The 15481-nt window shown below is 39.1% G+C and overlaps 1 protein-coding gene across 2 annotated transcripts in view; it reads right to left on the reverse strand.

The window, feature by feature from the left end:
- Positions 1–709: 709 nt before the first annotated feature.
- Positions 710–15481, reverse strand: part of LOC106870446 (isocitrate dehydrogenase [NAD] subunit gamma, mitochondrial) — a 20368-nt gene continuing 5596 nt past the window's right edge. Inside the window, exons 7-14 of one of the 2 annotated variants that reach the window (XM_014916545.2) lie at positions 15294–15427; positions 14776–14878; positions 13398–13544; positions 12249–12343; positions 11665–11725; positions 10844–10932; positions 7833–7851; positions 710–2294 (exon numbers count right to left, since the gene is read on the reverse strand). In XM_014916545.2, the coding sequence (XP_014772031.1) occupies positions 7842–7851; positions 10844–10932; positions 11665–11725; positions 12249–12343; positions 13398–13544; positions 14776–14878; positions 15294–15427 (639 nt within the window). In that variant the 3' untranslated portion in view covers positions 710–2294; positions 7833–7841. The remainder of the gene's footprint in view (positions 2295–7832; positions 7852–10843; positions 10933–11664; positions 11726–12248; positions 12344–13397; positions 13545–14775; positions 14879–15293; positions 15428–15481) is intronic. The other variant, XM_014916552.2, reaches the window with a different exon arrangement.

Below are 15481 nucleotides of genomic sequence, written 5' to 3' on the forward strand. Positions count from 1 at the left end.
ATCATCATCATCATCATCATTATTATTATTATTATTTACTTTTTTCCGTATGGTTTGGGCATGGGTATGTGGGATATTTGCGGGTGGGGGGGGGGATATATGGTGTGTGTGCTGTTGGTCTAAGTTCAGCCCAATATTTTTAATTGTAGTGGTGGTGGTCACAGTGATGGTGTTGGTAGTAGTATTAGTAATGGTAGTTGTGGTGGTGGTAGTGTGATAGTAGTAGTAGTAGTAGTAAAGGGGATGGTTGTGGTAGTTGTGATTGTAGTAGTAGTAGTAATAGCAACAGTTGCAGTGAGTGATGGTAGTAGTAGTAGTGGTGGTAGTAATACACACAAGACTTGTGTGTCTGTGTTCGTCCCTCCACCATCACTTGACAACCGATGTTGGTGTGTTTACGTCCCCGAAACTTAGCGCTTTGGCAAAAAGAGACCTAAGTCTACAAAGAATAAGTCTTGGTGTCAATTTGTTCAACTAAAAGTGGTGCTCCAGCATGGCTGCAATCAAAATGCCTGAAACAAATAAAAGAACATAATATAGCAAATGACAGCTCCTCAAGGTGCCATACAGTGGGACTGAACCTGAAACCATATGGCTGCAAATTGAGTTTCTTAAGTACAAACCCATGCCTTCGAATATTTACAAAAAATAACACCCCTATCAAAAAAAACAAAAAACAAAAAAAAACAACAACAGAGAACAAAGCGTGAAATGTTTCTTTAATAATTTATTATCATTTAAATAAAAAAAAAGAAAGAAACACAACAAAACATCCACAGGTAGTTAGTGTCAATAACAACAACAACATGAATGTTCCTAACAAAAGTGTGAGATAGGTCGTCATCCAAATATTCTATGTTGAAGTGCTGATATTGCACTCAAGCGGCATCGAATAAAGACCCTCTCTTCTGCATGAAGGGTCATTATGATGTCTTGTGTATAAGTTTAGAATCTAGATATGGTGGGAATGGTGAGAGAGAAGAGGTTATTAGATAGGTGTATAGCTATTTGCATACATACACACATATATAAATATACATATGTATAGGTATATACACATGTATGTTTATGTGTGTGTGTGTGTGTGAGTATATCAAAGTAGCACAATTTTCATGAAACACTACCTGGTATATATGTTTTAAATATTTTTTCAATAATGTTTTTGGTTTAAAAAAAATATTAAACCATTTATATATGAATATATATATATATATATATATACACACAGATATATGCACACACATATATATATATATGTATGTGTGTGTGTATATATATACACACACACATACACACATTTCACTCTGGGTAAGATTTGAAAGCACAGCACAACCAAATTTTTCAGCAATATGAGAGTATTAAGGATGACTTCTAAGACAGACTCAGAGATTAGAAATCTGGAGGTGGGTGGAGAAACAGCAGACTACATCGACCCCCCCACCCCTGTACTTAACAACAAGTATCATATCCCCCCCCCCGGCTGGACAAAACGAGATGTAAACTAAAACAACAAAAAGGAAAAGTTTCATTAAAAACAGCAAAATATTGGTTCTGGAAGTGGGTAGGAGGTAGTCAGACGAGTAACCCAACCTCCTCGTTATCAGCTAAGAAACGAAACCTTTCCACCATAGAGAGGATTTCACTAACAACATACCTCTGGTGAAATCATTATCATTTTAATATCCCCCTTTCCATGCTTGCTTGGGTCAGGTGGAATCTGTTGAGGCAGATTTTCCATGGCTGGATGTCTTTCCTGTCACCAACCCTCACCTGTTTCCTCAGCAAGGTGATATCTCCCCCCCCCCACCTAGGCCTAATGTGTTTTTTGTGGAAGATTTGAAATGAACAGCATTGCTTTTATGATGATGATGATGATGGTGCTTAATTACAAACATCATCTAATGTCAAGACATGGGTACACATACACATGATGGGCTTCTTTCAGTTTCCATTCACAAGGCTCTGGTTGGTCTGGGGCGCATAGTGGGACTGAACCTGTAGCCACATGGCTGGAAAGCAAGCTGCCTAAACCACTCAGCCGCGTTTACACTTTCAAGCAATAACTATTTACTAACAAACCTTACAGGATATCTTTACTACAGGGATTAAGGAAATAATACTTGTTCTGTGACGTGGTTTTCATAGAGATTAAAGATTAAGGATTATTTATGATACGTCATCTCCATCAGTTAATTAACTAACTTGAGTTGAGATTCAAAGTAACAGCAACAGTAAATATCTTGGACAACTGTGATAAATAATGGTTTTGGAGGTTTCTCCTGGTTTTGCTGGTTCTGGAAAAAAGACAAAACAAAACAAAACAGATAAACATAAATATAAACATTTCATTGCAATAATGATGATGACGATAATGATAATAATAATAATAATAATAATAATGACGATGACGATGATGATGATAATTTCAATAGTAAAACTAATTGATGTTGTATATTTTCTGTATAAAATCTCACCCAACACGTGTTTTGCGCAATCACCACACATACAACATATACCTGACGCCAGTCCTAAGCAAACTGTGGCCAGTGGGAGCTTCTGAATGGCATGCCTAAAGAAAAAATTACCATCACTTTTATTTTTAGTAGCGTGGCTTGTCTGATGATGAGCCATGTCTCAGGTGCACGCAGCCACTTTGTAAAGGCATTGCCCGCACACCCACGTGTCCTTGCACCCTACCCAGTCACCACACTGACAATAAGGTGCCATTTGTAATTAACAGCTGATTGGTTAGAGCCATAATTAGGTCAATAGGATCGTCGGAAGCTGTGGAATTAATTGATTTAAAAGATTAAAGCAGGCATCTACAACAACATCAACGACAATGACAACAACAACAATGCCCTCTTATCTTCGGCAACAGGCAAGTATGCATGCAGTAACAACGCAAATTACATACACAGGCAATTATACAACGCAGATGTATTTATGCGCACAAACTAATATATGAAGGGGTACCCTAAAGTAATGGGAAAAGTTTTCTGTGGGACAAGCCCATTGTAGTTCAGGCTTCTGTTGCTAGAAACCACTTGATGCAAACCTCAGGCATCAGTCTGCAGACCAGCATTGTCAAGTGCTGTTGTATTGGCACATGGTGCGTATTTGTTTTGTGTGGCTTCTTCTCCGTTTGTTGAGTTTTGTGACGACTGAAATGAAGACACAGTGTGCTTCTGTGAAATTCTGTTTTCTACTGGGCAAAATAGCAGCTGAAACAGTTGTCATGCTTCTAACAAGGATGATGCCATGATCAAAACATAAGTTTATGAGTGGCTTCCATGCTTTAGGAATGGTCACTTGTCGCTTGAAGATCAACCTCATTCAGGGTGACCATCAGTCTCCCTAAAGGAATGAAAACAGGAAAATTCATGAAGTGATCTTGGAGGACCATCACCGAATTGACAAACTTGTTGATATGACTGGTGTGTCCTGGTGCTCCTGCCAACGAATTTTGAGTGAGGAATTAGGAATGGAAACAGTTGCAGTAAAATTTGTGCCTCGCTTGGTCATGGAATATCAAAAGCAGTCAGGACTGAATGTGTGTTGTGGACTGAAAGAACAGTTGGAAGATGATCCAGACTCTTATTTCGAAGGTCATCACTGGTGATGAAGGCTGTGTGCTATGGAATTTGCAGGTGTGAAAGAGGTGAAGGAAAAAACGATGGAGGTGTTAAAAGGCATCACATTGCAAGAGTTCCTGCACTGCTTCAAACAGTGGAGAACGCGTCTGGACCAATGCATTGCTTCAAATGGAGAATAGTTTGAAAGTAATAAAAGTGTAAACATGTAAAACTAAGGGAATAAAATAATATTGCAAAATTCCAGTTTCTTTCGGGTACCCCCTCGTATACATACATACATACACACACACACAGACATTTATTCACTTACATACATATATACATGCTTTGTAAATTCTCACTATCTATCTATCTATCTATCTATATATATATATATATATATACACGAACAGACAACACAGAAATCAAATATAAAGGCATTGAGAAATATCTTTTATCTTTTCTTTGCTGCAGTCATGAGACTGCGACCATACTGGGGCATGCCCTGAGGAACTTTAACTGAATGCATTGATCTCAGTATTTATATTGAAGTGTTTGACAAAACACTTACTCAAACACACACACAGTTTCAGCCTACCAAATCCACTCACAAGGCTTTGGTCAGCCCAAAGCTACAGAAGAAGACACTTGCCCAAGGTACCATGCAGTGGGATTGAACCTGGAACCAAGTGGTCAGGAAGCAAACTTCTAACCACACAGCCTTGTCTGTGCCTATATATATATATATATATATATAAGTAGTAATAACATTCTTTTCTACTCTAGGCACAAGGCCCGAATTAGATCGACCCCAGTATGCAACTGGTACTTAATTTATTGACTCCGAAAGGATGAAAGGCAAAGTTGACCTCGGTGGAATTTGAACTCACCACTAAGCATTTCGCCTGGCGTGCTAACAATTCTGCCAGCTCCACTGCCTTTATAAGTAGTAATAATAGAAAAAAAAAACAGTGTGCCTTCTCTGTCCTGGGCTCTGGCAACCCCATTACACTGTAGAATTTGGATACACCACTTAACTTTCAGGTAAACTTCAGTGTTAATTATAGCTGATGATGTGTCTGCAGAGATCAATAGTTCTCACCCAATTTGACTTATTGCAAATCAAACTAAAAAATTATTGGTGCATTTTGCATGGACAGATAAAAAAAAAAATCCTTTTAAAAATTAAAAACTAAAAAAAATACCAAAAATCTATTGCTTACCTTGTTTAATTAGTAACACCTGTATATAATAAAATTATGGTAACGGTTTTTTTTAATAAAAGCTCAACCCTTTAGCATTCAGATTATTCTGTCAAATGTAATGCTTATTTATCCATTCTGTTTGAATTAATCATGGATCATCTTGGTAGCTTCCAGATTTTGATGGAGTGATTTTTTTACTTTTTAGAATGACATTGTAGGGTAGATGTGAGAGGCATGATCTGGTCAGTTTCGATGTAAAAGCAGGTAGAATATTCGAGTCGGTTATTGCTGGTTTAAATGCTAAAGGGTTCAGCATTAAATAAGGGGGGTTTTGATGCTTTAGAGGCCTTAAATATAAAATACTGAAAATGGAAAGCCTCATACAATGTGAAAGGAAAAAAATTTAATAACCTTTATATTTCAAGCACAACAGCCCATCATCAGGAACAAATGAATTAAAGAAATGTGAGTCTACATAGTAAATTAGCGATGTTTGGTCAGTACTCTATAGACTTAGTACTTCTGATGACAGGCCTTTGTGCCTGAAATATATAAAGGATATTAAACTTGTATTGTAAGATGCTCTCCATCTTCCTTATTTTGCTATTTTACTTCCGTATCACAATGGTTCAAGCAAGCTGCAATTCTCTTTTTAAAAGTGCATGGTGCACCACAGCACTCTGGTGTACATGTGTGAGAGTCACTGGCAACAAGATACATACCCTGTATGATATCCTAGTCATACCCTCCTATCATTTCTCAGACACAGTCGTCTAATTACTCCAAGTTGGCATCAACAAAGAGACCATCTAGCAACCTGATAATTCTAGGCAAACAGACTTAAAGTGGCACCTACCAAAACCCACTGTGCCCCTTCTTACCAGTGCTAACAGAGAACATCAAAGACAACTGATTCTCACATTAAACAACATGGAACATAAACACAAAATAATAAAGTATTAGGAATTAGATGCAACATTTTTACATTAACAGAACATGTGGTAAGGAAAGTAAAACAACACATAAACATACTTTGAACACTTGCAGGAACCATATTTGGTCAAATTCAAAGAATCAACAACAATGTTATACAAACAAACATATTAAATCCATTATAAAAAGCACCTGTGCTGGTTCCACATAAAAAGCACCCTGTACACTCTGTAAAGTGGTTGGTATTAGGAAGGGCATCCAGCTGTAGAAACCATGCCAAAACAGACAACTGGAGCCGGGTACACCTCTCTGGCTTGTTAGCTCTTCTGTCAAACCGTCCAACCCATGCCAGCATGGTAAACAGACATTAAATGATGATGATGATTATGCTGGTCCTGCTTGGGTTGTTTTGCGAGGGTCACAGTTTGATGCCACAGCAAGCTCCAAGCTTCCCAATCTCAGTCACAGCATGTACACTGACCACCACACCACACCACACACATCTGCAACATCCCAAGACTCTTCCAAAATGCCTTCCTCAGACCATTCTCCTCTCCTATCAGATCTTACCCACACTTAAACAGCTGCAGTAACATCAATAACTGTCACAACTGCGACATGCACAATCACTGCCAAACGCATCTGTAACATTTCCTGTAACATCAAATATCAAGTCACAATCAAATGGAATTTGTAGTTGTGGCCATGCCAGTGCTGCCTGACTGGCTCCTGTGATGGTGGCACACAATAAGCACCATTCATGCATGATTCGTTACCAGTACCGCTAGACTGGCTCCCTGTGCCAGAGGCATGTAAAAAGCACCATCCGAATGTGGTTGATGCCAGGGCCACCTGACTGGTTCCCGTGCCAGTGGCACGTAAAAAGCACCCCCTACACTCTTGGAGTGGTTGGCATTAGGAAGGGCATCCAGATATAGAAACCTTACCAGATCAGATTGGAGCCTGGTGCGGCCTCCTGGCTTGCCAATCCCCAGTCAAACTGTTCAACCCATGCCAGCATGGGAAACGGACGTTAAACGATGATGATGATGATGATGATCCCAGGAAATTCCTGCAACATCTTTCTCAGATCACCCTGTCTCTCCAACCAGATCCTAATCACACATAAATAACTGCAGTAACATTGGTAACCTTCCCAACTACCAATGATAAGTGGAAACGTACAGTAATGGCTGGCAGCAAACAAGTGGCAGAAGCATTAGAGTGCTGGTTAGAATGGCTTGCAGTAGTTGTTCCAACTGTCCGCATGTGAGTTCAAATCCTGGCAAGGTTGTTTTCTGCCTTTTATCTTCTCTGGGTCAAAAAAAAAATGTTATGTCAGAATGTGTAGCATGGTCAGCAAATGGGAGCTGACAGGATGTAACTGGGAAGAGGGACTTAGGGGTCTGTCATAAGATTTAGGACTTTTCAATTAGGGGCCGATGTGGGGTTTATGACAACCACTACCAACACATACTACGACTGTTTACTATACTGTGGCATTAACATACTATATATATATAACTGTTATCCATCACAACACTACTACAACCACATATACCACCACAGTACTATGTCACAAACACATGGCACTAGCATTCATGACCACCTCAACACTACAACACCAACACATACTACTCACCGTTGGACATAAATTAACTCAAGACTCAATTTTGGAAACATGCAGTTAATGATAATTAATGATAAAATATGATAATTAAGGGTTGTATATTTGACGAAAGGAGGGAGGGGATGAGGTAGATGTAATAATGAGAGGGGGAGTGAGACGGGAGGGCGAAGGGTACATGAAAAGCTGTTGGGGCTGGATTGTAAGCTGGGAAAAAAAACTGGAAAAGAGCGTGGAGAATAGCAAATGTTTATTAATTATTATGAGGTTAACGAGGGAGTAACTGCAATGAAAATACATTTAAAATGGACATGAGCAAGTGAGGATGAAGAGGAGGAGTCATGCTGCAGAGATATACGAGAAAAAGAATATTAAAGGACCATGGATAATATTTCAAAGAAAAAAGTGAAAAAAAGTAAAGAAAAATTTTTAAAAAATAAATAAAAACAAAAAAAAAGGAGCTTGTTTCGTTCTCAAAGCCATTTCACTCACCAATCAGGATTAGAATAACCTGCAGAAAGAGAAGTTTGTGGGGTGTGAGCTAGCATAGAGTGAAACAAAGTGAACAGGTAGATGAAAGATAGAAACCTCCACAGGTGGCAAGACAGGGTTTGGTATCTGTCCCCTCGCTGAGGTGTTAGGTCCTTTTCCTTTCATTGTAATATAAACACATAAAAGAAGTTTGTTTGGTAAACTTAGCTGGAAAAAAAAAAACACACATAAAAGATGTTCTTGTGCAGTGAGAGAGAGAGAGAGAGAGAGATGTGTTATGTAAATGTTGTTGATGTTACTGTTGTTTAGACCAGTCCCACAGCTGTGAGGGCAGCCCTCATCCAACAGGCTTCTGTAGAAGTCATTGCTGTTGTTTAAGGACCCACCACATCTGTGAGGGCAGCCCACATCCAGCTGATTTGAACTCAGAGTACCACAGACAACCAGGAGGAATACTATGAACTATTCTATCAGACACTTTACAATAATTTCACCAATTTGTGCCACCATTAATTAATTCAGTTGGTTAACATATTCAATGTAGGAAAAACATGCTTGGTAGTATGTCAGATAACACATATTGCTCATTGTTTCCTAAACTTTTTGCCCAAAACATAATTTACATTTGATGGATATTTGTCCTCATCTTGTTTATTGTTAACACAACGTTTCGGCTGGTATACCCTCCAGCCTTCATCAGGTGTCTTGGGGAAATTTCGAACCTGGGTTCTCATTCCTAAGGTATTTTTTGATGTTTACTGCCTGGAATCGAACTCAGAATCTTGGGGTTAGTAGCCCGTGCTCTTAACTACTATGCCATATGCCCTAAAATGGGAGAAGCCATGTAACCCCTTCACAAAAAAAAATTAAAAAAACCTGTTCTGCACTGGTCCCTTTTTTCATAGTTTAGCTCCCTGATCTCCGAGCATAAATCTACCCTTCTCAGGGTCTGTAGTCTTGCAAGGGGCACGGGGAGCCCACATGGATTGATGAAACTGTAAGTGTATCTGTAAGATGCTTTGAAGTGTGAGTTATGACATTGTATTCCAAGTTCAAATCCTACCATGGCCTACATGGGAGACAGACTTAATCCATCATCAGGTTTAACACAATCACCTGATCACTTTGTGGGTATTAATAGACTTCAAACTATTCCAAGCATTTGGGTTCAGCTCCCTCGTTTGAGGTTATCTTATTCCCTCCCTCCCACTAACCTTGCAGGTGCTATAGAGGTTCCACATCACTGCCTGTCTATAGTACAGGGTGTTCAAAAAGTCTCTCCGCAGTAAGTATTTTATTATACAATAAATATTTTATAAGATGGTATAAGACTACAGAAGAATATATTAGACTTTACAAGACTTTAAAAAACTTTAAGAGGTGTTGAAAATGTCATCCTTCATTTTCAATACACAAGTTGACTCTTCTACACATGTTTTGAAATATATCTTGGAGAGTCTGACTCTTGGAGAGTCAGGATGAAAAAAATTCACTGCGGAGAGACTTTTTGAATACCCTATATAAAAAAAAAGGGAAAATAAAAATCCCATTAAGTCTGTGGTGAAGATTACCCCACTAAACAGGGTTTTGTTGTACCAAGATGTAATGTACAGTTGTGGCTGTCATCACAGTACCATGCTGTGGACAGTGAAGTGGTTTGAAACGGTTAGTTCCGCAATGAAAAGCAGCGTGAAGAAGAAGAACCAAAAGACTTGCAATGGTTTATGTGCAACAGCAGCAGATGTAGAATGCATTATGCAGTGAAACCAGCCTCTGTAGACTTGCAAATGCTTGTTATTAATGAAAGAATGATGTGGAAGAATTCAGCAACACCATGCCATGAATGAATTTAGTGAGGTTTTTTAATCAGTGAAAGCTGCTCAATGTGGCTAAAACAAGCACAACATGAACATGGTAGCTGCAAGAAAGAAATGAAGTCACACAAAAATGGTGTTAAGGAGGAGGGATTAGGACATAGGCAACTATAGAATGCTCATGGAAACATTACTGAAGATGTTGATCTAAGCGGGCGAAAAACAAACAGCAAAAAAAAAAAAACCACACACATACACAAAAAAAAGAATGTCTTTGAGGAAGGAGTAAATATTTGGGTTTAGTTGTCTTTCAGCTTCTGGTTCTGATTGAAGATGACATAGGCTGAGACTCAGCTTAGGGATTGAACTTGCAGATTTATGGTCAAAGGTGTTTCTGTAGTGACTGTATTGGGTGGTAGATAGAAATGGATTGCAATGAAGGGCCTTCTTTTTAAGACATTCACAGTGTAATTTGAGGGAGATTTGGCTGCTATATTATTTACTGTCATGATGGATGATCACATAGAAATGCCTTCTTTGCTTTGTATATCCAGTATATATATATATATATATATATAGAAAATAGTAACTCAAGCATTCACTGATGTTGCAAATAACCACTTGGCTGAATAAAAATTCACTATTTGCAACACCGGTGAATGCTTTACTGACTGTTTCCTCTATCAGAGTCAATGAATTCTCATCTAAGCATGTGATTGCTTGCGAACACACAGCATTGAAGAGGCCCAAACAAGATGAAATGCATCTGGTGGTCTTGCTGGCTGCTGCTGCTAGGATGATCTTTGTCTCCTTCTTGCATTTGCTATGTTCTAATGCAGCACATTTATAAGACATGTTATCTCAGCACAAATACCACAGTAACTGGACTATCAATGGTACACACACACATTTTGTCTGTGTTTGTGTGTGTGTGTAGATGTTTGACCAAATGGTTAGGCAACTGGGATCTTGATCATAAGAGTGTATATTCAAATCCTGGTGCAGGAAGTGTGTTGTGTTCTTAGACAAGACACTTCACTTCATATTTTGGTCCAAAACTACATCCTCAACAACTCTCACTCCTCTTACAAGATGGAAAGTTCTGATTTGAGGGAGATTTGACTGCTATTTTTAGGAGACTGTGTGACTGCATAGAGGCTCCCTTGTCAGGTTGGTTAGGTAACTTCATATACTTACCAACTGCTGGCTTTTGGTCGGAGATCGTCAAGGATGGCCTCAATCACATCAGTGGTGGTGGAGGTTCCGCCAACATCTGGTGTGTGGATCTGAAATCAAGGAGACAGCGATATTGGTAAGGGAATGAAGGTTCTTAATTCCCATCTACAGGTGGACAAACTGCAGCTGGGTGGTGGTAGGAATCATAATATGTATTGATAAGAGAATGAAGGCCTTTAACTCACATCTACAGGTAGATAGAAAATAACTGAGCATGTGGAAATCACAATACATAGTGGCGAAGGAATGAAGGCCCTTAATTCCCATCTACAAGTGGACAGACTGTAGCAGTGTGTGGAACAAATACTAACCCACATCACATTTAATACGATGCTCTTGTCACTTGTTAACCTTTAACAGTGGGAAACAGTTTATTATACATCAGTCCATCTTTTGTTGAGAAATGTCATGTTTGAAACTATTTTCTGTTGAGATATACTAATCTTATTCAAATCAACATAACTTGCAGAAAACAAGTTTATTTTTTGGTAGCTCTTTCGGAACTGATAAAACAAATACCGGTTGGGCGCTGGAGTTGATGTAATCAGCTTACCTGCTCCCCGCAAAATGCAGGCCTTGTGCCAAAATTTGAAACCAATATTCTACAAACACATGTCTAGTCATGGAAACTGTTATCTTGCTTGGAAACAGGTGAGGGTTGGTGACAGGGAGGGCATCTAGCCATAGAAAAAAATTTGCCTCCATAAACACCATCCGACCCATGCAGGCATGGAAATGTGGATGTTAAAACAACAACAAAGTTTCAAAGAACCAGTTCTTACCTTCTTAGTAATCAACACATTCATGACTGACTCTCGAATCATCGTGGCGTATCTGTAGCAGCTGGAATGGTAAGAAATCAAGAATTTTCAGCAGACATTCTCTCACACGATGTAAAACGTTTCTCTATTGGAATTATCACAACTTGGCAGAGTTCCCTTTAAGCTGTGCACTTGTGAGCATTCTTTTATTCTTGTACTTATTTCAGTCATTTGACTCTGGCCATACTGGAGCATCACCTTGAAGGGTTCTAGTCGAACAGATCGACCCAAGGACTTATTTTTTAAGCCTATACTTATTCTGTCAGTTTCTTTTGCTCAACTGCTAAGTTACAGGGATGTAAACACACCAACACCAGTTGTCAAGTGGTGGTGGTGGTGACAAACAGACACAAACACACAAAACATATATATTATACACATATAATACCTCTATCTATCTATAACTATATTTATCTGTGTGTATATGCATGCAAGCACATTAACAAACTATAGACAGAAAATTGTAGACTAAGATAAGCACAGAGAGGAGGAGTAGGAAGAGAGAGGTGGTAGTGTAAGTAAAATGAAGAAACACAGATACATACCCGAGGTAATCTAGCATGTCACAGCTGGCTAATAACATACCCGTTGGGTTGGCAATGTTCTTTCCTTGGATTGAGCGACCTGAGTTTCGAGTACCCTGTTATAACACAGAAATCAGAAGGTAAATACATACCCATGTGTGAGTGAATGCATGCTTACACACATGTCTACATACATCATCATCATCATCATCGTTTAACGTCCGTTTCCATGCTGGCATGGGTTAGATGGTCTGCATCAGGCTCCCAATCCGATTTGGCAGAGTTTCTACAGCTGGATGCCCATCCTATTGCCAACCACTCCGAGAGTGTAGTGGGATCTTTTTACAGTGTTATTTTCTATCAATCATGATATGTGCTATTATGTTGGGGGCAGGCGTCTTTTCAACAGGTGATTTCTATAATCCCATATTTAGTTTCAGTGTGTTACTAGTGGAAACATTTTGCTAAATATTTGCTTTTAAGGGGAAATAACTCTATATTCTGGAAATTGCATGCAACTCCTTTTGCTCTTGGTTTGGTTGCACGCATTGTGGTACTTAATGATACTCTGACATGTTTTGCAAACAGCTTTAGCTAACCTTTATGTTGTTCCTGTTAAATAGTAAGTGAAGTTTGGGGTTATTCAGAAAGTATTTTCTGATCAAGGACAGAAAATGTTTTGAAACATTGCTTTTTCCACATCAAAGTTATCTGGCTGATTAAACTATTTCAACGTATCTCATCCCAATATCTGTTGGGGATGCTGGTTATTTCGATTTTTATTTAGTTCTCGTCTGGTATCAGCTGTGTGTTACTGTACCATTGGACTACCATACTGTTAAAAGGTAGCTTAATCAACACTCACAAAGCTTTGGTCAGCTGAGGGCTATTGCAGAAAACACTTACCTAAGTTGTCACATAGCTGGACCTTGGTCAAGTGTTTTCTTTTTAATCTAACAGCCAAGACTGACTCAATTTGCTTTAGTTTGCCTGACAGACACCCCACTCAAAAAGGAGCCCTCATTCATGTTCAATAAGTTATTAAAAAAAAACATTAAAAAATAAATTAAAAAATTAAAATAAACAAGAGAAAGGAAAAGTTAATTAAAATTTAAATTGTTGATAGACATGGAAATATAGAAATTTGATTTGGTTTGAATTTTGACTCACAGTTTCAAAAATGGCATAAGAATCTCCTATATTCCGGCCAGGTACAACACCAGCACCTCCGACCATTCCAGTGGCAACGTTGCTTAGAATATTGCCATAAAGATTTGGCAATACTAAAACATCAAATTGTTGAGGATAGGAGACCATCTGAAAATAGAATCGAAATAGATTAAGTCTTTTATTGATTTCAGTGCAATTGTGGTCAGGCTGGAGCACTGAAAATAAATTAGATTACAGCCACCCCTACATACCTCTGACACTCATCTCCGTCACTGTACATCTCTCTCTCTCCCCCACAACTTTATCATACAACTACTGCACACCACCCTTCCAGTATGGCCACTTACCCTCTCCGAGCCATTCCTGTATCTTTTAATCCCTCTTCCACCTCATTAATCTTTACCATTCACCACATCTCCCTCTTTGTTCATCATTCACCTCCACCCCCATCTCTAAACATTTGTCCCTTTCCTCTCACTCAAATGGACTTATCCATCCACCCACCCACCTCCCCTTGCAAATCCTTTATCCTTATTCTCTCTTATACTCATCTTGTATTTTGAGAGTACACTCTCACGCCACATTACTGTCATCTTTCCACCCACCCTTATATAATGTGGGGTAGCAATGTATCTCCTTTATAGCAAGACACCTTTGTGTGTCCCTTTATTATACTTCATCTCAATACCTGGCATAAAGTCACCTCTCTACTAACCCCCATTCAGCTGAAGGGTGTTTATCTTGTGAGTTACTTAGTGACTTCACAGGTGCTGGTGTCATGAAAAAAGCACCCAGGGTACACTATAAGGTGGTTGGCATCAAGAAGGGTATCCAGCAGACACAGGAACTTGATGTAGCCCCATGGCTTGCCAGATCCGACCCATGCCATCATGGCAATTGGATGATAAATGATGACAAAGATAATCTTTTCTACTTTAGACATAAGGCCTGAAATTTTTGGGGAGGTGGGGGCAGTCGATTAGATCGACCACTGGTATGCAACTGGTACTTAATTTATTGACCCCAAAAGGATGAAAGGCAAAGTCGACCTTGGCAGAATTTGAACTCAGAATATAAAGACAGATGAAATACCGCCAAGCATTTTGCCCAGCGTGCTAACGTTTCTGGCAGCTTGCCGTCTTAAATGATGAAGATAATGTCAGAAAGGAATGGCAGTGCTTGTGACCCTAAGACAGAGAAAGGAAGGAAGGAAGGAAGGAGTATCCTTAATCTGGAAACCTCAGTACCAATGTCTGCAACAGCTAAAGTAATCGCAGGTGCCACATGGTGGTGTTACACAGGGTAATAGATTAAGTCTATCACTGAAGCAGAAGAAAGAAAAAGAGGATGAGGAAAAGATGGAGACAAGAACCCTTACCTGCATGCAAGCGTTATCAACAATCATATTATTGAATTCAATTTGTGGATATTCTTCTGCAACATTTTTGCAACATTCTAGAAACAGTCCATCACCAAGTTTCCTACAAAGAAATAAAAAGCAAATTATTATAATGTGATACACGAAAACAGGACTCTTTATCTGCCCACTACTGTCATTTCCCTCTAGCCACATCCCACACAACTCCCTAGCAAATTTAGGGTCACACTGTCACATGTAAAAAGCACCGTTCGAATGTGGCCGATGCCAATACCCCCTGACTGGCTCTCGTGCTGGTAGCACATAAAAAGCACCATCCGAACGAAGAAAACAATTAAATGCTGCGGTCAATTTGTTTGACTTAATACCTTTCAGGGCAGTGCCCCAGCATGGCTGCAGTCCAATGACTGAAACAAGCAAGCAAACATACAAACTAAAATAATAACACCAACAAGGAGCAACACACACACACACACACACACACACACACAAACCCACACGTACAAACAACTCCTTACATTATGTTCGCCTTGTGAATAGCCGTGACCTTCTTGCGTCCATATTTCACAGCGTAATCAAATGCGTACTTTGCAATATTCATACATCGTTTCCTGGTGATGATTTTCAAACTTTCAACAACTCCATTCACATTCTACAAAATATAAAACACAAAAACAAATAATAAACAACAATATATATATATATA

The sequence above is a fragment of the Octopus bimaculoides genome, chromosome 20, assembly GCF_001194135.2.
Source record: "Octopus bimaculoides isolate UCB-OBI-ISO-001 chromosome 20, ASM119413v2, whole genome shotgun sequence".
In the NCBI taxonomy this organism is placed as follows: Eukaryota; Metazoa; Mollusca; class Cephalopoda; order Octopoda; family Octopodidae; genus Octopus; species Octopus bimaculoides.